The following is a 23,055-nucleotide window of genomic DNA, read 5'->3' as shown; positions in this document are numbered from 1 at the left end:
AATGCAAGTAGAAAAATAGTAACCACCTTTGGTGGGAAAGGAACAGCGTTCTGTGCACCTTTGACATTTAGTCATGCCGGCCATATGATCACAGAAACGTCTTCAGACAGCGCTGGCTCTTTGGCTTTGAAACTGATGAGCACTGCCCCCTAGAGTCGGGAACGACTAACACATATGTGCAAGGGGAACCTTCATCTTAATGTTGTGCTTATTAAAACTATTCTATGTATTTTTTTAAAGTTTTATATTCCCCCCCCCCCCGTATTGCTCTCTTTTCCCCTTTCTAGACCACCTCCCTAATAATGGCTCCCCTTTACAAATCCTCCTTTCCAGTTAAGCTGCTTTCCCCAAACACTCAGTTCTGCAGAGATGAGGAAATGGCCACATCTGTCTGTCTTTGAACAGTCTCTGATCTCCAGGAGAGAATCCAGGGAACATCTACCTTAGTTCCACAACTTCCCTTGATGGAAGAGGGGGGAAGAGAATTCCTCCACTGTGTCAGTGGGAGTTGCCCTGTGACATCACCATCATCACCATGTCCAGGGTTCTGCTTCCAGAGGTTCTAACATCTCAAATAGTTCTCTTCATCTCCCAATCCCTACCCAGGTTGCCGTCTGAGGTCCTACAGAGACGCTGTGGCTAGTTTCATACGTGAATGGAATTGCTTCCAATCTTCCGATTGTTTTTTTTACAAGGGGAGGAAAGGAAGAATGAGGTTGGGCCCCAGAAGAATATTTCTTAATGGAAACTGGCCCTTCTTTTCTTAGCGATGTCTTTTAGCTGAAAGTATAAGGAGAATCAACAGAGGTGTTTTCAGACAACATGATTGTCTTGGAAATGAGCAAGCAGGCCAGACCAGAAAATGAATATTACTGGTGGGGGTGGAGAGGGAGGGAGGTTGCATAATCTCCTTGAAAAAGGAAAAAGAAACCTTTTTTCCCCCCATGAACTATGCAAGAGAAAGCATAAGGGTTAAGGGTTTAGAAAGCCTCACCGGCAAATGCCAATAATAACTCCTCTCCTGTTTAATGAAAGGACCCATAACCAAAGACGTTTGCCTTGACAGAACGGTTACACTCCACTGCATATTGCTGCCAAGAAGAACCAGATGGACATAGCAACCACACTGCTGGAATACGGTGCTGATGCTAATGCTGTGACCAGACAAGGCATTGCTCCTGTGCATCTGGCTTCCCAAGAGGGTCACATGGACATGGTCTCCTTGCTTCTCACCAGAAACGCCAACGTGAATCTCAGCAACAAGGTGCGGGGGCAACGGAGAGATCCCCTGCTCTCCCATGGGTTGTGCTGGGTTGTGCTATCACCCATTGTTCGCAATAACTCCAATAGTCCACAGGGAATCTTGTTTCGTGACTGTGAGTTTTGCATGACCTTCAATCTCTGACCTATGCAAGGATGTGGAATAGTTTGCGAACCAGATTTAATGGCATGAATGCTGGTGGGACAGGAGCATGAAAACTGTAATCCAGGACAAATATAGATCCCTGCCTGGCATAGGAGAGTCGTGTGAAACCTAAATGTTGAATTCTGCAAGGAATAAAAAAGGTTTAATGAGACATTATCAGATTCTCTTGATTCTTTCTCTCTCTCAGAGAGATAAAGAGAGAGAGGATAGATGGTAATAGAAACTAGATACATAGATGAGAGAGAGAGAGAGAAAGAGAGGTGGAGAGAGGAGAGATGGTAATAGATAGATAATAGATACATAGAAGAGAGAGAGAGGTAGAGAGATTAGATAGGGTAGGTGGTGATAGATAGATAGATAGATAGATAGATAGATAGATAGATAGATAGATAGAGAGAGATAGAGAGAGAGAGAGACAGACAGACAGACAGACAGACAGACAGACAGAGTAAGGAAGAGTCATCTAACACTTATAATTCACTTGTCTTACACCTCTCTTTATTTTTGTGTCCTGGTGTCAAATGATCTTGCTTCTGACTCATAGGACTGAATTACAGGGATATTGTAGTTAACTCCGGTAGTTCTATTACGTCTTCTGTAAGTTCACTATAGAACCATAGACCATGATCACATGGAATTGACAAAATGCAAATTAACCTGGTCAATCTTCACTGAACTGATGCAAAACGCGCGTAAGATGAAGTGAGAAAATTCCTTTTGCAGCCTGTTGCTTTGAACATCAAATGGTTGCACCCCCACCCCCCTGATCTGACAGCAGGAACATTTATTCTGCCCTGAGGCTTGTAGAAGACCAAATACGATGGAACAAAGTAGGATTGTGGTTGATAAAATGTTATTCAGGTCAGGCATTCGATGAGCCTGTGGTATCATTTTTAAAAATTGCATTTGCTGCTTTGGGCACCATTGAGATCTTATGTATAGTCTTTTTCCATTGTAGGAAAATGCAGCACTGCAAGGAACCTCACAGTATCTTTTTGATTCGTTTTCTATATGCCAAATTAATGTTCAGGATGAATAAACCATGAGGAAAGGGCTCCTGGAGTAGTAGTGCTGCGCCAGCATGATAGTATCATGTGCACTAAATTGCACCCCAACACAAACAATAGTAGCTCCTTTATAAAGCATGGCAACTCATTTGTTTGTGTACCATCTATTCCTTTTTCAGTCTTTAATTGTCTAATTGGACGTATCTGGTTGAAATGTGTATTGAGCCCCACAAGTGCATTTTCTGTTGTCCTCTTGTTAAGCTCAGGAGGAGAGATTGGCCTTGCTGGGGATTAAACCCAGGCCCTGATGATATTAAGCTGGCAGGAATAGCCAACACCCTAGAAGGTAGGCTCAAGAACCAGGTGGATCTTGACAGATTTGAACACTGGGCCCTATCTCACAAAATGAAATTCAATGTAAAGAAAAGTAGTCTTACAGTTAGGCAAGAAAAACCAAAAGTACACATATAGACTGCGTGAAACTAGGCATAATAGCAGTGACTGTGAGAGCGATCTTGGAGTCTTAGTGGACAACCAGCTAAATAGGAGCCAGCAGTGTGCAGCGGCAGCCAAAAAAGCCAATGCAATCCTGAATTGCATTGACAGAAGGATACAATCAAAATCAAATGAGGTACTAATACCTAAGTAAGACCACACTTAGAGTACTGCATCCAGTTTTGGTCACCACACTATAAAAAGGTGTTGAGACTCTAGAAAGAATGCAGAGAAGAGCAACCAGAATGATTAGGGGACTGGAGGCTAAAGGATATGATGAACGGTTGCAGGAACTGGGCATGGCTAGTCTAGAGAAGAGAAGGACCAGGGGAGACATGAAAGCAGTCTTCCAATATTTGAGGGGTTGCCCCAGAGAGGAGGGGGTCAAGCTATTTTCCAAAGTTCTCAAAGGCCAGACAAGGAATAATGGATGGAAACTGACCAAGGAGAGAGTCAATCTAGAAATAAGGAGGAACTTTCTGACAGTGAGAACAATCAACCAATGGAACAGAAGTTGCCTTCGGAGGTTGTGGGAATTTCATCACTGGAGGCTTTCAAGAAGAGATTGGACTGCCATTTGTCAGAAATGGTGTAGGGTCTCCTGCTTGGACTAGATGACCTACAACTCTGTTTATCTGTTAAAGATCCTTCTGCCCCAAACTGATTTGCTGTATGTGATTTTCAGAGTGGTCTTACTCCACTGCACTTGGCAGCCCAGGAGGACAGAATCAACGTGGCGGAGGTGCTGGTCAACCAAGGAGCTGTGGTGGATGCACCCACGAAGGTAGGATTTATGGAAAGATTATATTTAAAGAATCCCAGAAGGGCAGGTTAACATGGGTAAAACCACTCCGTCTGTCCCACCGCCCTTTCTGACTTAGGAATTGTTTCTTGGGTCAACGGCACCTTTGTTCTAAAAAGGTATAAACAAACGAACAAACAAATAAATAAAACACCATAGCTGGATGGGAATATGGATGCAGCTGATCAGATCTCTTTTGGGGCCTGCCCAGCTGCCTATGGATTCCTTTCTGGGCCCTACTATTGTGTGACTGATGTCATCACTATGTTATCCGGTCTGTGGATGCATTGTCCTTCTCATTTCTACCATAAGGCCTGCCCCAAAGCTTCAAATATCTGCCTCCATCAACCCCAGAGGCACTGTTCTGTTTTGGAACTGATTGACCTGTTTAGCTGTGAGACCTGTGACCTTGTTGGTGTCTTGGACAAAAAATTCAGTCACAGGAGGTTCAGACTACAATTTCCAAAATCATAATAGTTGGCTGGCTGAGGCCTATAGGAGGTGCGGCCCTAAATCTTTGGACGGTTGAAGGAGTTGAAAGGCAGCGATGGATTTTTGCCTGTTTTTCTTCAAGAAGCTTGTGGACTCCTGGCCAAAAATGTTGATGCAAATGGCAGGCTGGGGAACTTCTCAAATCGGGAGAGTGGATCTCGTAGTAGTAGATAAATTGGACAAATTCTCTTCCTTTAGATCAGGCAAAAGAAGATGCTTGCATTCATTCCCTCTGTAGCCTTAAAAGCAACAACCACAACAATAAACCAAAATCCAGACTCATTTTGAATAGTAGGCCCAACTGCCTACCTGGGTAAAGGCAAGCTGTGTGGTCTCTCTGCCCTCCTGCTCAGAGAAGGACCCAGGATCCGTTGTGGACATAATAACAGACAGCCCAGCTGGCTATTCTGATGAAAGGGCTGCAGGCTCTTTCTTTTGGCAGTGGAAAAAAGTCTGCTCCAGTAATAATTACCTGCCCTTGTCCTCTTATCAAAGGTCAGGAAGCTGATTACCCTGTCATAAATTTGGTGCTGGCACGGTTGCGTGCAACAGCAAAATCCATGGAGGGGAAAAACAGGCAGACAGAGAAGAGGAGGAAATCCTGCACATAAACACATGACATAAACCATCACATTTAAGTCCCAAATAAATTAGGAAACCAGTTGGGAACTGGATCTGTTTCAGAAACACCAGCCTGAAGATGGTGAGTGAGACGTCGCCGAAACGTTGCCAAGACAATCTCAATCTTACACAGAAAAAGACCCGAATACAACAAGGCCAGCATACTTACACCCGTGAAAATCTATGAAACACACACACACACACTCACACACACACACACTCTTCCATTTATATAATGCAAACATAATATATATAAAACTCTAAATACAAAAGAAAAAAAATACAAAGATTACAATGCAACCCTCCCATTCCTTCCCCCCCTTATTTTTCTTCTATAAAAACTACCCTGTTTCCCTCAAAATGAAGTTCCCTGCACCTCAAAAATAACAAGACCTCCCCAAAATAAAGCCAAGTGCTTATTTTTTTTGGGGGGGGGTTTCAAAAGAAAATAACACCCTATCTTATTTTAGGGGAAACACGGTAAAAGATATACAATATATTCCAAATGTGCCCTTATCCTCCCCAAAACAACATATATTCTTGAGTAGGTTTATTCCCTTTGTCTTCCACAAGCACTGTTTTTATAAAATCCTCCCATATTTCATTATAGTTGTTTACTTGAATCATCCCTTTTTAAAATTTAATTTCTGTTGGCATTTTATCATTTGTTGCCATACTCCAAATTTCATTATACCACTCATTTCTTTGAATATCCTAATTTCATCCCCAATATTTAGCCATCACTAATCTAGTGGCCATTATCAATTTTACAATCAATTCCTTTTTTGTTTCATTTATATCCTGTTTTTCCACCAGCAACAGTAATGCAATCCTCGGTGACATATCTAAATTTATCTTTAAAAGTGCTAAACACTTTTAAATGTCCCATATTTTTGTGGATTATCACAATCATACCACATATGTTAAATGTTCCAACCTCTTTCTCGCACCTCCAACAAATATTTGTACATTTAACATCTATTTGATTTAATTTACGTGGTGTTAGGTACAGGTGGTGGTACTTTCAGTTTCTTATTCTATTGTGTCTTTCCAGCACATTCAGTGTCTCCAGTAAATCATTTTTTAAAAGCATTTCCTGACATCCAAGAGCGCTGGCAATTTAATTAGAAGCCTAGATGGGACCCTGTTAGCTTGCTTAGTGCTCACTGTAAAACAAAATAGTTTTAACGGAAGGACAGGAGACAGCATATCTCAAACTGGGTCTGAAATGCTGTCTCAAAAATGGTGACATTGCTGCAATATTTAGGGATATTTTCATTGCATTCTTTGAATTATTTACCTGGCACAGAGAATACTAATCAAGATTTAATGTGGGAGCCTGATAGTCCGGTACAAGGAGCAGCACTTGGCTCTCAGGCCAGATCAGAATGAAAAGGTGTAATCAAAATTGGGTCTCCGTACCTGGAATTCACCTGTAAGAAGCCATTCATGTAGTTGTTGACTGTATCACTAGATGGCAACACAGATACTTTGCCCTCCCCTAAACCAATCCAGAAATTAAATTTCCTCTGCCAAAAATGATGTACAGTGAAACAGAACTGTGCTCAAGGGTTGTGTTTGCACATCGTATCTACTAGTGGCTTTATTTGTAGGACATGTTAAGTTTGTTTAGCATTACACTTGATTAGGTTCTTGTGAGATAAGTTCAACCTGTTTGGTTAGCTTACAATTCAATGCATTGTTGAATCCACCAACTGGTGAATTCAATAACCAAGTCAAGTGTAATCGCATTTATTATGCTTCCTTGTTTAGATGAAAGAAAGGAAATTATAATGAATGGACGATTAATTCATTTTGTTGTTTCTATTGTGTTTTATATGCTCCACCAATCAGTTCCATAAAGGAAAGAGTGGAGAGGCTGTTAACAGCCAAAATATTCACATTTTGACTGAATTAATCTGAAATAATATCAGGACAAGGGCATTGGCTCTGTTTTATGTGCAGTCTAAAAGGCTATTTGCTGTTAAATAGAAAATATAGAACAAGAGCCTATCTTCCCAGAGGACGGCAGGCCACATTTTGCTTAAATCAGTGTTTCTCAACCTTGGTCACCTGAAGATGCGTGAACTTCAACTCCCAGAATTCTGGATGTTGAAGTCCACGCATCTTTAGGTGGGCCAAGGTTGAGAAGCACTGGCTTAAATCTTCTGAATGGTCTTGCAATACCTCAAATTTTGGGCTGATTTTCAAACCAGGTTCATTTCCAAGAACTGCAATGATACCAAGGAAGGCAACAGGGCTTCTTAGTACATAAAAGTGGATGCTTGTTGACCTCCTGCTGAGTTCTCTGTAGACCATCTGACCTTCTCCATCCAGAGATACTGGGCAGGGCTGTGAGAAGGAAAATGTTGGTCCGCTTCCCATCCTTGCTTAGCTTTATCAAGCAAAATGTGCTAGTAGATTTCCTCAGTAGGTCCTATTGGTTTGTGTCATAGGAATGTCACTGTATTTTAAAAACAAACAGTGGATGCCACCATAAAAATGTGAACATAAATGCATATGTTTGCTATCAAGTGTGCAAGTGAATAAATAGCTGCATACTAACTTGCATCTAATAAATAAGTACTTGTGTCTCAAGGAAGAGGTGTGGGAATTTGTGCAAGCGGGGGCTGGAGGGCTTGTATTTGTGGTGCAATTGTGCATCAGAAAAGATCACATTACCTTGACCCTTTTGTGAACTGTCCCTGTCCTGCATTCCCAGCTCACTTTTGCTAAATAAGCATCTGTCTTGAAGGGAGAGATAATATTCTCTTGATGCAAATGATAAGGCTTAAATTGCTTGTGATTTTTAAGGGTAATTGTGGTGATCCTTAAAGGTCTGAAGACACCACCGCCTCCTTCTTGTCATCAGCATTTTTGATGGAGCAGAATTTTCTCTCTCGGTGGGGGGGTTCTCTCCCTTTTTTTGTGGTGTAATCCTTGGTGCTTCCTCCTCAATCCTACAGTGGATATGTTCATTGTGACAGGAGCCACACAAAAAAGTGAGCCACTTTGCCATGTGTCCACCCAGTGTTTTCATCTTGCATTTCCCCAGAGTTGCTCAGGGGAACATTTCTGGCCAGCCAGGCGCGTTGCATTTTGTGAGTCTTTGTGATGACCCCATGAGACAGGATAGTTGTGATGGAACCTTTTAGCTCAGCTTTTTACTTGCAAGGGGACTTGAATCCAGAACTTGTGGCTCAAAGTCCAGCAGTCCGTCTGATTGAGGCAGCTTTCCCAACCTACAAAGTTCCTAGCTAGCACCACAAATTCCGAAATTGAGGTATGGATAAAATATGGCTGCTGCTTTTCTTTGGTGCCCCATGGCCATAGGGATTCCGTAAACTGAGTCCATCTGCTTTTGGTTCCAATGGGTTTTCTGAAACTCTTTTTAAAAACACAACTGAATGCTACTTCAGCTGACTGCTAGCTGCAGTTCGGCAGTTCAAATCTCACCAGGCTCAAGGTTGACTCAGCCTTCCATCCTTCTGAGTGGGTAAAATGAGGACCTAGATTGTTGGGGGCAAGAGGCTGATTCTGTAAACCACTTAGAGAGGGCTTTAAAGCACTGTAAAGTGGTATATAAGTCTAAGTGCTATTGCTATTGTTACTTTAGACCTTGGTGGGGGTTGAAGAGAAGACGTAGAGGCTAAATGCATTACGTTATTTCATTTAGTGCCGTATTAATCATCCTGTCGTTCTTTTTTGCACTTTCCTTTCTCTGGATTTAATTTCAGATGGGCTACACTCCATTGCACGTTGGGTGCCACTATGGAAACATAAAGATAGTTAACTTCCTCCTGCAGCAATTTGCAAAAGTGAATGCCAAAACCAAGGTGAGATTCCCATCTCTTGTCTGTCTTTCTCTGTGTGGATGAGGGTGGGTGAGTTCCTGGAGGGTCTACTGCAACAGTCCACCTTCACTTTTTTTCTCCCTAGAACGGCTACACCCCCCTGCACCAAGCTGCTCAGCAAGGACACACCCACATCATCAACGTCCTGCTGCAGAATGGTGCATCCCCCAACGAGCTCACTATGGTAAGAAATTGGGTGGGTGGGGAGATCTTGGGTCCCACTTTTAGCTTCTTCTTTGGCTGGTAACTGCTGCTCTTTTGCTTGTGTTCATAATTCTGGGGTTCTCAGAAGGGAAGGATGCAGTTCAACTCTCCATATATATGTCATGGGGGTCCTTTATGTCAGATGTGTACCAGGCGGGCCTCCTCATTCTCAAGAAGCAGATTGCCCATGGACCATCCCTCACTCCTGCCTGTAGGTGGCTTTCATAGAGAAGCTCAAAAGCAGCTCATCCCTGTCTCAGGACAGTTGAGATGTTTTTGCTATCTGGATTTTCAGCCAACCTTGAAGGGGTTTTCCTCATCTCTCCGTTCTGCAATTTGCATTTAAAGTATCCCTTTTCTTGGAATTCATAACTTTGGTCACAGATGGAGTGTCAATAACCCCAACTGTCTCTGTTTGCTCTTCAGTAATTGGTTGTTCAAGCCAGACTTTACTTTTCCATTTGCTTCCCATGGAAACGGCCTCAAGCTAACCCTTCCTAGCAGATAGCAGCTAACAGTTCCTGAAGGGAAAGCACGCTGGACCTCTAGTTGCCTCTTCAGTGGAGAAGCTGCTAGAGTCCCCCTCTTCTTAGAAAACTTTTCCTCTTCTAGAATGGGAACACTGCCCTGGCCATTGCCAAACGACTGGGCTACATTTCTGTCGTCGACACGCTGAAAATAGTGACGGAAGAGACAATGACGACAATTGTAAGTATGGCTACCTGTCCATAGGCAGCTGCTGTGTCTTTCCAAAAAAACAGACAGAACAGAAATGCATCGGGGGGGGGGGGGGTCCTTGGTGGTCTCTGAGCTTGGTTGCTTTCTTGCAGACATTTCATTATCCTGATGATGTTTCCTAGTTTGGGTAATGAAACATCTGCAAGCTCAGAGAGCACCAAGGACCTTCATTTGAACTTTGAGCTACAAACATTCTCCTTTATTGGACAAGCATCTGGCTCCATGCCAAGGCATTTTGTCCACCTTAGACCAGAGCTGGGTGGCTGGTCCTCAGAATGATTCAGGATAGCTCGATTTCTATTACAGAATCCTCTCCAGGTGGGTGTTTTTCTTTAAAACGCAGCAGGAAAGAGCAAAAGGAGCCAGTTTTGGAGATCTGGAAAATTTTCTACGGCACCTTTCCCGCAGTCCAGCTCAAGAGACTGACCTCCCCTCCCAGTTATAAGAAGAGGTTAGCTGGTGCGCTTCAGCCTCAGAAGTTCCCATGGAGACTTTTGTCTCCACCGCTGAACAGCGTCTGTCTGAGCTGAGAGCTCAGGCCTTAAAAGCAGGAAAGGGAGTGCTGAAGGGAGATGAAAATTCAACTGAGGGAAGCTCACAGTAGACCCATCTTGGCTCCCTCCTCTTTTATTTTCACCCATTTCAGAAGTTCCTAATATAATTCCAGGCTTGTAAGTTGCCTTACAGAGCAGCTTGCAAATAATTCTACAGAGGCAGGTTTAAAATAAAAGAACTAATGGAAAGCAGGGCAGCAAGTCCTGTAAAATGGATCAAGACGAAGAGAAGCAGAGAAAACGGAGCAGTGAACACAAAAACAAGGAGCAGCCAGCCGTGTTGTATTGGGAAGGTTGTGTTCTCCTAACGTTGCATGACATCCATTAAACTTTTTTTTTTGTTAGCGATTGGCAGACCAATACCCTCCTTTTGTCTCGTTAGTTTCCGCACTCGTGAAACAAATAATTTAATGTTCATTGTTTATTGGATTTAGGGTGGAAAAACTCGAGATGAAGTACATAAAAATCCTCCCATTTCCCACCCCTCACCCGCATAGGCTAGATGGTGCCGACCGGCCTAAGGTACTTGGGGTACTTCTGTGGGTAAAAAGAGGGGGGTCCTTGAACCCCAGTCTTTCCCACTCCACCCCAGACCTCCCTTATTAGGAAATCCCAGGGCTGTGGAGTAGACGGTGTGTATATGGAGGGCGAGGGAAGAAAGCTTTCTGAGGAAAGCAACAGAAAGTAGCTATAGTAGAGTTGCCTGGAAGCAGCCATGTAGAAACACCCCTATGGGTAGCAGTAGAGATTGCATCATATTCAGACAGTGGGCGGGGGGTGATGGTGGCCGTAGTCCCACCCGCCTGGAGAAGATTGGTCTGCACCAGAGGTGTCGAATTCAAGGCCCGGGGGCCGGATCCAGCCTGTGAGGTGGTCAGATCTGGCCCACGGGGCCCCCCTGGAAACAGCAAAGGCCTGGCCTGCGGTGCCTCTGCCAGTGAAAATGGAGCTCTCGAGGGCCACATGCGCCCCTTCCGAGCTCCATTTTCACTGGCAGAAGGTTGCAGGAAAGTGGAGCTGGGGAGCCCGTTTTCACTAGGAGAGCACTCGGGCCACCACAGGCACCCCCGACACGAGTGAAGCTGAGCTGGCCATGCCCACCCTGGCCCCCAGAGGTCAAACACAGCCCTGATGCGGCCCTCAAGGAAATGGAGTTTGACAGACACCTGGCCTACACAGTGACACGGGCATTCCTTTGAGTATTTTCTGTAATGACAAAATAGGCACATGAAATACTGCAAGGGATTGTGGGGGGGGCACTATTTCATATAGATTATTATTTTTACAACGGTTTCTGGAGAACGTTACTGATAATTTTAAATTGAACCGATGCTGCTTCTTTCTTTTTAACAGACCGTCACAGAGAAACATAAAATGAATGTTCCAGAGACCATGAATGAAGTTTTAGACATGTCGGATGATGAAGGTATGTGGAAGATAAGACAGTGTTAGCTGTGCCTGAAAGATAACTTGTTATTAAGAAGACTCCCTTTCTGTGGGGTTTTCGATTAAAATTGCAATGGTAAATTGTTTCGCTGGATTTGTAAAATGAGCCTAACGTTTTGTTCACTTGAATTGTGCAGCATGTAGAGCGAATGTCCCTGAAATTCTCAGTGAAGGTGAATATATTTCAGACGCTGAAGAAGGTATTTCTGGCGCCTTTTCTCTCGGAGTTGCAGTGGGCTCTGCCCTTCAGAGTTTCCACTTTTTCTCCTAACAAGCCGCCTATCAAAGCTGCATATACACTACAGTTTGTACTTCTGGTGCAACGCCAACAGGAGGCTGCTTGGCCTTTTCCCCTTAGACCAGGCAGCTGAACCTGCCTTGCCATTGGTTAAGCCCACCCCTCCCTCTGCCTGTTGCAGGACAAAGTTTTACCAGAAGGATCCCCTTCTGGGCATGCAAGAATCTAGTATGATTGTCCTCTGTTTGTGGGCCCAATCAATGGGGGTACCATAGATGAGGGGCCGCAGTGGACCTGTTCTTTTTCTTCCATTGCACAGGTTTACTTCAGAGCTGGAGTCCCAACCAGCATTAACATACCTGTGATGGCTCAGTGACTAAGATGCTGAGCTTGTTGATCAGAAGGTCGGCAGTTCAGCGGTTCGAATCTCTAGCGCTGCGTAATGGAGCGAGCTCCTGTTACTTGTCCCAACTTCTGCCAATCTAGCAGTTTGAAAGCATGTAAAAATGCAAGTAGAAAAATAGGAACCACCTTTGGTGGGAAGGTAACAGTGTTCTGTGTGCCTTCAGCGTTTAGTCATGCCAGCCCCATGACCATGAAGACGTCTTCGGACAGCGCTGGGTCTTCGGCTTAGAAACGGAGATGAGCACCGCCCCTAGAGTTGGGAACAACTAGCACATATGTGCGAGGGGAACCTTTGCCTTTTTATAAACAGAAAACAGTGAGGTTTGGGCGTATCCAAGTGTTTGAGGATGCATCTTCAGACAGAGGTGCTAATTGTCTTCTCTCTACAATCTCAAGAGTCCTACAATAGTGATCTGTTTTGGGAAATGTTTTGCATCAGATTGGCTGGTCTCAGTTTTGCAACGACTTTATATTTTAGAGAAGCATGTAAAGAACAATAGCACTTGCTGCGTTTGTGTACAGTTATGAAGAGTAGAGCCCCATTCAATGACATTCTTAATTCTGTCAATAGCGAAGAGTAGAGGTGACTTCTTTCCGCCTTTCAACACCTGCAGTTTCTTTAGCACAGATGGAACGTGCTTAGGTCAGCAAGAATTTTAATCCTGGTCCAACTCTCTCACATTCTCTTGGCATTGTCCAAGAATCCCGTGCATCTTTTACTATGGAAAATTCCTTATTAAGATGTCAGCTAAAACTTTGCTCCCAAAGGGCATGTTCTGCCAATGAAGTGGAACAATTTGTTTCAAACAATTGACCATTTTTATCTTACTAGCTAACACCCTGAAACATCTGGAGTGACATTGTAGGTTTTCTTTGGTGAAAAGTACTAGTCATACACACTTATGTATATGCAGCAAACTCCTTTTTCATTAACCTCCTTTGTCAATTCTCTTTGGCCACTAGAGTGCCTTCATGACCTCTTACTTGCCTTAATGACTGCAGTTAATCGGTATAACCTTCTGATTTCATTCAGGTCTCTTTCTTTACTCTTTTAACCAAATTGCTATTAATCTTCTTGGGGTATTCTCTTACGCAACTGTTGCTTTCTTTTGTAAAATTAAGTGTTCCTATATTATTGTATCAATCAGACCGATAAATATGAGGGACCTATATTTTAAGCTGACAATCTCTATGGAGGAAAAGTAGCATAAATCTTTCATCCTAGGATTCATGAAAGGAGATGGATGGATGGATGGATGGATGGATGGATGGATGGATGGATGGACAAATATGGCCTATTTTTGACTTTACTGAATATTCTGAGATACTGGTTTAAAATAGTTGAGACGCAGAACCTAAAGCTGAAAATGACTTACATGGCTGTTCTTATTTTTGAAGTCTGAAATTGATGTTGGTTAAATTTCATTAACAAAAACTTGTTCTCTCTAGCCATCGTCAATTGCAGGTGATTTATTAACTGATTCTTTGACTGTCACATTGAAAGCCATCTTGAGCTGCCATTAGTGTAAGATGATAAGAGCCAAGATTGATAGGACAGAGATTTGAGTTGTAAAGTTGAGTTGAGTTTTAAAGAGATAACCTTATATTTTGATGAATAACAAAATGTATTTTGAGTTTTTCGAATGACAAGGAAATATTATTTGGAGGCCAGCCCAACTTTGGTTCTTGCTTCTGCCATGTGCAAAACCTGTTCAGCCTGTATATTTGCAAACAAACGTATTAAGGGCCTCCCAACAACAGGAAGAAAAACCCTGAGTCCCCAATCCTTGGAGAATATGAAGAACAAACCAGCACTTACTAGCTGCCACGTCTATAACACATAATAATACTTGACTGTGTCTTTATAAATGTTTGCCTTAGAACCACAGACAAAGTAGACCGGTTGGGGAGGGAGGTCCCTGCCTCTTACAGGGCAACAAGTCCACAAGGCAATGAGGAAAAACAGAATCAGTTACTTCTGTTAGTCCTTTCTACAGCAGGGAGGTTTTCATTTTTGCTCAGGTCATTCTACATTATTTTGGAGCAGGGCGGATAAAAATCAATTTTTTTAAAAAAAATGAAAAAAAATGGTTTTTTAAAAAATTTAAATTGGATTTTAAAATTTAAATCCATTTTTTTTATTTCTATCAAATTTATTTTAATAAAATGCTTTTGGAGGAAAAATCTAAAAATAGTTTTCTATTTAAGATACATTAATAATTCAGTTTATTCAGCATGAAATGGGGCTTAGTTATGTAAGCATGAGGCTGAATATTCTGCAATATTTACATTTTGGTAAACTCATTCTATGAATCCAAGCTTTGCAAACTGAGATAAATTCACTGTATTGATACATTCACACAATTTCAGAGGAACCATGAGATAAATCATAAAACAAAGTTCAGGGAATATTCCTTTATTCCCCTTGTTTTGCAAATCTACGTAGACTACAAACTGTACAATTGTTTGAAGAGAAATGCATCTGTACCACCAGGCTCTTAAGTGTGAGGAGGAAGGGCAAGCCGTAAAAATGAAAGTGAAACCTTCTAAGCAGCTTATAAATATAATATTAAAGAGCACCTGTCATTTCAGATCCATCATGGCAGTATCCACTCACCTGCTGCCTGCCATGTCCCTCACTTTGTTGTGTCCCTGCCGCATCACCAGCCGTCCCATTAAAGTGAATCGGACTGTTGGTCAACAGTGGGTCAGAGGAGGAGCCGCTGTGGGATAGAGATGACAGCTGCTCTTTAAAAATTATGATTTAAATCGAGTTGATTTAAATCAAGCCTTTTACTAGTGATTTAAATCGTGGTTTAAATTGACTTGATTTAAATCAAATCCAGCCTGTTTTGGAGTATCCATCTTCAATGCCTGCTGAAAGAGGGGATAAAACTCAAGACAGCTTCTGGTGGCCTCGGGAACACATCTGGGGAGCTTTCGTAACAGAATGGAAGGGGTTGGCCATGGGTGTCTTCTAGTGTATTTCTCAGGGTTTGTGGTCCAATGTAGAGTATAGGATTTCCTGGTTGGCTTTCATTTAAGCATGAACCAAGTCCAATCTTGTATAGCTTCTTTTTCCTTGAATTGCTGCTCCATGCTGGGGACAGAAGAGTTACTAGTGCAAAATAAAGTCCAACAGGGCCCATCATGTGAGAGCGAAAGCACTCAGATGCAAGTTGTTTTTTTTTTTTTTAGTAAGGCTAGAGATGTACGTTCTTACAAGAAGTACAGAAGTACAGTATCACGGGTGTAGTTTTCTGTTAAATTCACTAAGCGCCCACTACTTTTTCTCATATTGATGAATGTTCAATAAATAACTCAGTTACAGTGGCAAAGACTGCATCATTAGAAGACTTGAAGGATCCATTAGGGCAGGGGTGTTCAAACTTGGGAACTTTAAGACTTGTGGACTTGAAGTCCACAAGTCTTAAACTTCCCAAGTTTGGACACCCCTGCATTAGGGACAGAGAAATCACAAAGAAAATTGGTTTGGTATCATCCTTGTCTTAGAATTTCCCAGTCTAGTCAACAGGTTTTCTTCCCAGTAGCTCCTCCTCCAATTCCTAATCTGCTCTAACCTGGCGGGATTATCTGAGATCTGTCAAGGTCAAGTAAGTGTTACACTATGGGGAAAACCTCTGGTTCCCCCCCCCCCCCCAGTAGCTCCATGGGGACAGCAGATGTTCACAGACTTTGCAAAACTGAAAACCTATAATGCAGTTGTTATTTTAGCTTTTTGTTTTTGCAAGAAAAAATGTAATTTGGTCTTTAATATAATTTGGAAAAACCAAATCCACCGCTGTGTGCATTTGACACAGAAACCAAATCAAGCCCCAATCCTTTTGTAAGAAAACTCTGACACCCTTTGCATCCCAAAACTTCGGAGGCCAAAAATACTGCATTCTTTAGGAAAGATAAAATGTGAAGCCAGAAAGAGGGTGTCCTGGAGATCATTCCTTCTTTATTTTTTATTCAATCAACAAATTGAGAAAAGGAAGGAAGGTCTTTTAAATAAACAGGACTTTTGAGAGCGCTGGACAAGTGGTCCAGTGCCAGAACAGATGATGGGAATGGCTTGAAAGCCAAAGAAAGGCCCACAAGCCAACTCTGAGCTACTCCACACTTTCTCCTCTGCTGGCCTTTAGACAACTGCTTGTGTTTTCAGTTGGTGCCTTCCTCTCCCTTGCATTGCAGCCTGCCAGGGGGAAATCGCCAGTGGGGTTAATGATTAGCCAAAGTAGTTAGAGTCCCTGGCCAGTTCAGGAGACAAAGCAGATCCCAGAAGCCTTTCCTTCCCCACCTAAAGGGATCTGGGAATCCTCTGGATCCTGGAGAGCCAGGCCCCCAGGCCCCCCTTTTCTCAGCTGTTCGTCCCTAGCAGCATCCGCCCCCGCTCCTGAGGGCTGATGCACATTTTTGTTGGGTTTCCGCCTGTTCCAGGCCTGTAGGCTTCGCCCAGAAGGGAGTTTCAAGTTACAGGGCGAAGGGGAGGCGAAGCCGCCCGACACCCAAGCGGTGCCCTCATTTCCATACAAATCACTGGCTCGCCCGCCTGCCCGCCCGCCTCCGGGGTGCCGCTGCTCTTCCTGGTGCTTTTCGCCCGGCCGGCCGGCCGCGTCGGAAGAATGCCGAGAGGAGGAGGAGGAGGAGGCGGCAGGCGGGCTGGTTCGGTGGCCCCTTCCCTCCGGCAGCTGTTCTCAGTTTAGAGCTGCGGGTAGCCCGCCGGGGAGACTGGGAAGAGGAAGGCGCCCGGCTCCCCAGCGCACGTGCGGACGCGGCTTTGGGGCGGCCGGAAAGCGAGGATCCTCCTAAACCCGATGCTGCTTTGGCGGCTGAGGATTAACCACAGCAGGAGCAGCAGCAGCGCTAGGAGCTCGTGGGGCCGGCCGCGGGCGGAAAAGACCCGGAGGCTGAGGACGAGGCCGGCGGAGATGGCTCTCCAAGGCAGTAAGACCCTCCGTGGTTCTCCCCCCGCTTCCCCACTTCGGGTATCAGGGACTGGGACAAACGTGGACTTTCTCCAGGTGGATCTTGAACGGAGCGGAGTTGGCGGAGAAGGGGGAGAAAGTTGATCTCGGACTTTGTGGTTGGCGGGGCGGGTATTTTTAGCCTGGCGGGACTCCGGTCATGTTGTTCAACACCCCCCTCCGCCCCCTCCCTTGCAAGGGGGCTTAGCCTAAAATCCACAGTGGTGGAGGAGGGGAAGGAGGACAAAAAGCAGAGCGGGCTTCGTTCAGCCAGCTTGGGAAATCTCCAGGGGTAACTCCGATTTGTAGGTTACTGTTGGCAACTCAGGCAGATCCATCCACCTGGAGGAGGAATGATAGCTGGCCCTCTTGATTTAAGTGAACATTAGGGGCGTATCTCAGACTATTTTTGTAGCTGATGGAATGTGGCTTTGAGGATGACACAGAGGGGAGAGATTGGGGGGGGGGAATTAACCCCTGGTGCCTCTGTTGTCTTCTGGTTCAGGTTGATGAAGGAACCTTCACCAGAGTCTCATGGCTGGTGGGATTTAAGACCACCAACAGCCCCCCCCCATTAAAGCCCATGGCTCTTTTACGTGGGTGGCTGCTTTAATGGGTATTTTTCTTACATGGTTGTAGAACACGGCTCACAAACTGGTCTTTATCTGGATTATAATAATGAGGTGAGGCAAATGCTTTAAAGTAAACTCAAGTGCTGTAATTTCAATATTTTGTTTTCAAAAAGCAAACACCTAGTCGACAAGTGTAGGCAGAGCCGGATTTTCCTATAGGCTAACTAGGCTTCAGCCTAGGGCCTCAAGATCAAGAGGGGCCTTTTATTTTTATTTATTATCCGTGCCACATTTTTTATAAAGGTTAGTACCAATTACAACATGTTTCATTTAATATATTGATATATATCACAGTAATGATGTATTTTATTATCTCTCATGTAATTTACAAACTTAAAAATGGGAGGTGAATGTGCCCCATAAGTGGAATAGCCTAGGGTAGCGATGGCGAACCTTTTTTGGCTCGCGTGCCACAAGTGGGGGGAGCGCGGGGGGGTCGTGTGCGGGCGTGCCGCACCCATAATGCAACGCGCGATCCCCCAGTGCGCATGCGTGCACAACGCGCCCCCCCCATTTTTACATGCTTTTTTCGCCCTCCCCAGGCTCCAGAGTCTTTATAGGAGCCTGGGGAGGGCGAAAAGAGCCTCCCCCGACCCCCCGGAGGCCCTCCGGAGGCTTCAGGGAACGTCCGGAGGCTTCCCTGAAGCCTTCGGAACGCTTAAAACCACCCTCCGAGCAAACTGGAAGTGACTTCCGGGTTGCTCGGAGGGTCGTTTTAAGCATTCCGAAGGCTTTAGGGAAGCCTCCGGACGGTCCCTGAAGCCTCCGGGGGGGTGGGGGAGGCTCTTTTTGCCCTCCCCAGGCTCCTATAAAGCCTCTGGAGCCTGGGGAAGGCGAAAAATAGCTTTTAAAAAGGTGAACTCAGCTGGCCAGCTGACAGGGCAGCGCCTCGCGTGCCCTGACAAATGGCTCCGCGTGCCGCTTGTGGCACGTGTGCCATAGGTTCGCCATCACGGGCCTAGGGCTTCTTTTCATCTAAATCCGGCCCTGAGTGTAGGATGTGTGGTATTTAAGCCACATTTACAAGGAAGAATTTATTTTGGTTCTCACTTCCCGACATGGAAATCAAGGAAAAGCGAGGTGGCGTTTCATTTCATTTTTCTCAATATACACTGCCCAGGTTGCTACGAATTTCACTTCCACAAACCAGGATGCAAAAATGTCATCTTCTGCCCCATAGATGGAACATCTGGTCTCTTCCCTGAGGAGTCTCTGGCAGGGAAGAGGGTTGTAACAGAAGGGGGGACCAAGTAGAGAGTTTATTTCTTCTCCCTAAAACAGGGGTGTCCAAATTTGGGAACTTTGTTTGTTTATTGGATTTATATGCCTCCCTTCTCCCAAAGGACTCAGGGCGGCATACAACATTAAAAAAAACACATATTACAAAAGTTAAAAAGGAAATTAAATAAAGTATCCCAAAACAAACCCAATTAATATTAACAATAAAAATTTAAAAATTAGATTAAAATTAACAATTAAATTAATTATTTATTTTATTCTGTTCAGGCCATGCCGGCTTGCTGGAAAAGCCAACTTTTTAGGGCGCGTTGAAAGGACCGGAGGTCAGGGATTATGGGAAGCTTTGGGGGCAGCTCATTCTAGAGGGAAGGCGCTCCCACAGAGAAAGCTCTCCCCCTGGGGGTCGCTACTGTCTGGCCGACAGTACCCTAAGGAGGCCAACTCTGTGGGATCGCAGTGGACGGTGGGAGGCTACTGGTGGCAGTAGGTGGTCTCGCAGGTATCCTGGGCCTAAGCCATGGAGCGCTTTAAAGGTCATAATTAGTACCTTGAATCACACCCGGAAAACAACCGGCAACCAGTGCAGGCCGCCTAAAAGGGGTATAACATGGTAGCACCTAGGTACCCCCATGATAACCCGTGCGGCCGCATTCTGGACCAGCTGAAGCCTCCCGGTGCTCTTCAAGAGCAGCCCCATGTAGAGAGCGTTGCAGTAGTCCAGGCGAGAAAGGACAAAGGGTTGAGTGACTGTGCACAGAGCATCCCGATCCAGGAAGGGGCGCAACTGATGTACCAGGCAAACCTGGTAAAAGCTCCCCCTGGCCACAGCCGTCAGATGTTCTTCTAAACTCGTATCCAGGAGGACTCCCAGATTGCGGGCCCTCTCTGTGGGGGCTAAAATTTCTCCCTCTATCATCAAAGATGGAACAAGATGCACAAATCGGGATGACGAAAACTACAGCCACTCAGTCTTGGAGGGATTGAGCTTGAACCTGTTCCTCCCCATCCAGATCCGCACAGCCTCCAGGCATCGGGACATCACGTCGAGGGCACTGTTTGGGTGGTTTGGGGTAGAGATGAAAAGTTGGGTATCATCAGCATATTGATGATACCGTACCCCAAAACCATGGATGATCTCGCCCAGCGATTTCATATATATGTTGAACAGGAGGGGTGAGAGAACCGAACCCTGGGGCACCCCACAAGTGACGCTTCTCGGGGTTGATCCCTGTCCTCCAGTCAACATGAACTGCGACCAATCCGACAGCTAGGAGGAGAACCACCGTAAAACGGTGCCCCCCACTCCCAACCGCCCGAGTCGACGCAGTAGGATACCACGGTCGATGGTATCGAAAGCCACCGAGAGGTCTAATAGGACCAGAACAGAGGAGCAGCCCCTATCCAGGGCACGCCAGAGATCATCAACCAATGCGACCGTGCTGTACCCGGGCCTGAAACCCGACTGAAGGATCCAGGTAGGCAGCTTCATCCAGGTACTGGGGAAGCTGACGTGCTACCACACTCTTGACAACCTTCGCTACAAAGTGAAGGTTGGAGACCGGACGATAGTTGGCTAAAGGAGCTGGGTCCAGGGAAGGCTTCTTTAGGAGGGGCCTCACCACCGCCTCCTTCAAGGCAGTGGGAAAGAACCCCTCTCTCAATGAAGCGTTGGTAATCGCCTGGAGCCAGCCTCGTGTCACCTCCCGGGGAGCCGAAACTAATCAAGAGGGACACGGGTCTAGCACACAAGTGGCAGCACTGAGTCTCCCTATAAGCCTGTCCATGCCCTCGGGGTTCACAGAGTCAAACACATCCCAGATAGTCTCCACAAGATTCATCCCCGCCAACTCGCCAGAATCTACCCAGTCAGAGTCCAAGCCTGTCGGGATCTGAGCGATTTTATCCTGCAGATACTGAACAAATTCTTCAGCCCTACTTTGCAAGGGGTCTTTCCCAGTTCCTTGGTTAAGTAAGGAGCAGGTCACCCTAAACAGGGCAGCTGGGCAGTTATCTGCGGACGTGATAAGAATGGAAAAATGTTGCCGTTTTGCTGCTTTTATCGCCACTAAGGAGGATTTAATATGAATTCTTACTAGTGTTCGATCAGATTCGGACCGGCTGGCCCTCCAGCCACTCTCTAGGCGTCTTTTCCGGCGTTTCATTTCCTGGAGCTCCTCGGTAAACCAGAGAGCTACCCGGGATCGACACCGGGTCAGAAGCCTCAAAGGCACAACGCGATCCAAGGCCCCAGTGGCTGCCCTATTCCAGGCTTCCACTAGGGCTTCGGTCGAGCTGTGAGCAAGGGATTCAGGAAAAGTCCCAAGCTCCATCAGGAACCTTTCAGGGTCCATCAGGCACCTGGGGCGGAACCATCTAGTCGGTTCCGCCTCCCTGCGGTGAGGGGTAGCAGTATGGCAGTCAAGCCTGATGAGGAAATGATCAGACCATAACAGGGGTCGGATAGAAATATCCCCTAAATCTAGATCATTCATCCACTGCCCAGAGACAAAAATCAGGTCGAGCATGTGTCCCCTGTTATGGGTGGGGTCTTGAATTAACTGAGTTAGGTCCATAGCCATCATGGAAGCCATGAACTCCTGAGCTGACTCGGATGTCTCCCAATGGAAGGCAGGTTGAAATCCCCCAGGATCATAAGCCTGGGGAAATCAACCACCAATCCAGCTAACACATCCAGCAGCTCCGGCAGGGCCGATGAAGCGTAGCAGGAAGACAGGTACATAACAAAAAGGCCCACCTGAACTACAAGGCCCCATTTCACAAAAAGGGACTCACACCGGCCTATCTGAGGCACAGTGACCTTCTGAGGTCTGAGACTTTTCCTAATAACCACCGCCACCACCATCTCTACCTCTGCCCTGGGCTCTCAGCTGGTGAAATGCCCAGAAGCCTAGTGAGCATAATTCACTAAGGGGAACACCCCCCTCATGGCCCAACCAGGTCTCCGTAACACACGCCAGATCCACTCTACCCTGTTGTATGAGGTCGTAAATGAGGGGAGCCTTATGTACCACGGACCAGGGTCCTGTGATCCCGAGCACCCGGCGGTGCAAGAAGGGCGATGAGGGTCGGAACGCGCAATCACTCTTAAACAGCGAACCCGCGTCCCACGAACATAATTTGGCCCTTGGCCCCCACCATATCTGCCTCTCCCACAAACAGTAGAGATGGTGAACCCCCCCAATGGAATGGCTTAATGTCTCCCCTGGAATCCCAACCCTTCCCAGCACCCCCAACCCGCGCCCATTAGTTAGTTCTGGCCTGTGCCCTGGCAGACTCCCCCACCAGCCTGTCTGAGCCATCCGAATCAACCCCCCCCTCCCCTTAAAATTTAATTTAAAAACCCCTGTAAGAAACCCCTAAAAAGTCTCTTCTTCGCATGCCACCTCTCGGGATCCCAAGATCCGTCATTAAGGAAGCTGGCTGGGGAATTCTGGGAGTTGAAGTCCACAAGTCTTAAAGTTCCCAGGTTTGCACACCCCTGCCCTATAACAAGCCTTGTTTATTCCCTGCCTGTCAATAGCCTGAGGGATCCTATATACATTGTTGTCTGGCTGCATCTACCATTGTTGGCTGCATCTGTTTCTTCTCTGGTTGGAGACCCAGTTCTTTGCTAAAGCCTGGTTCTTCCTGATCTGTATCACTCTGAGTTGTATGTACCTCAAATAAAGCCGTTTAGCTCAAAATGTGAATGCAGCTTTGGTCTGCCCCGTCTTTCTTGGACCAACCTGGACCTTCCCACCTTGGGACCGACCTACGGACACTGAACTTCTTTTGCGTTGTTCCCCAGAAAGAGAAGGGACTTCATGTCTTTACCTCCCTGTGGACTCTATGTGTCTGAATAAAAATATAGAGGCCTCATCTCCCATTCTCTCCCAGTTCAGACTGAGGGAGAATGGGAAGCCACTTGGAAG

At 45.6% G+C, this 23,055-nt stretch overlaps 1 protein-coding gene across 1 annotated transcript in view; it reads left to right on the top strand.

The window, feature by feature from the left end:
• The window catches only part of ANK3 (ankyrin 3), a 197,476-nt gene that overhangs the window by 109,257 nt on the left and 65,164 nt on the right, over nucleotides 1–23,055 (top strand). Inside the window, exons 17-23 of the mRNA XM_081954513.1 lie at nucleotides 1,067–1,264; nucleotides 3,614–3,712; nucleotides 8,581–8,679; nucleotides 8,783–8,881; nucleotides 9,514–9,609; nucleotides 11,547–11,619; nucleotides 11,777–11,839. Of these exons, the coding sequence (XP_081810639.1) occupies nucleotides 1,067–1,264; nucleotides 3,614–3,712; nucleotides 8,581–8,679; nucleotides 8,783–8,881; nucleotides 9,514–9,609; nucleotides 11,547–11,619; nucleotides 11,777–11,839 (727 nt within the window). The remainder of the gene's footprint in view (nucleotides 1–1,066; nucleotides 1,265–3,613; nucleotides 3,713–8,580; nucleotides 8,680–8,782; nucleotides 8,882–9,513; nucleotides 9,610–11,546; nucleotides 11,620–11,776; nucleotides 11,840–23,055) is intronic.

This window comes from Natrix helvetica (assembly GCF_964273705.1).
Source record: "Natrix helvetica genome assembly, chromosome: 5".
NCBI classification, from domain to species: Eukaryota; Metazoa; Chordata; class Lepidosauria; order Squamata; family Natricidae; genus Natrix; species Natrix helvetica.
This window is presented reverse-complemented; position numbering and strand designations above follow the sequence as displayed.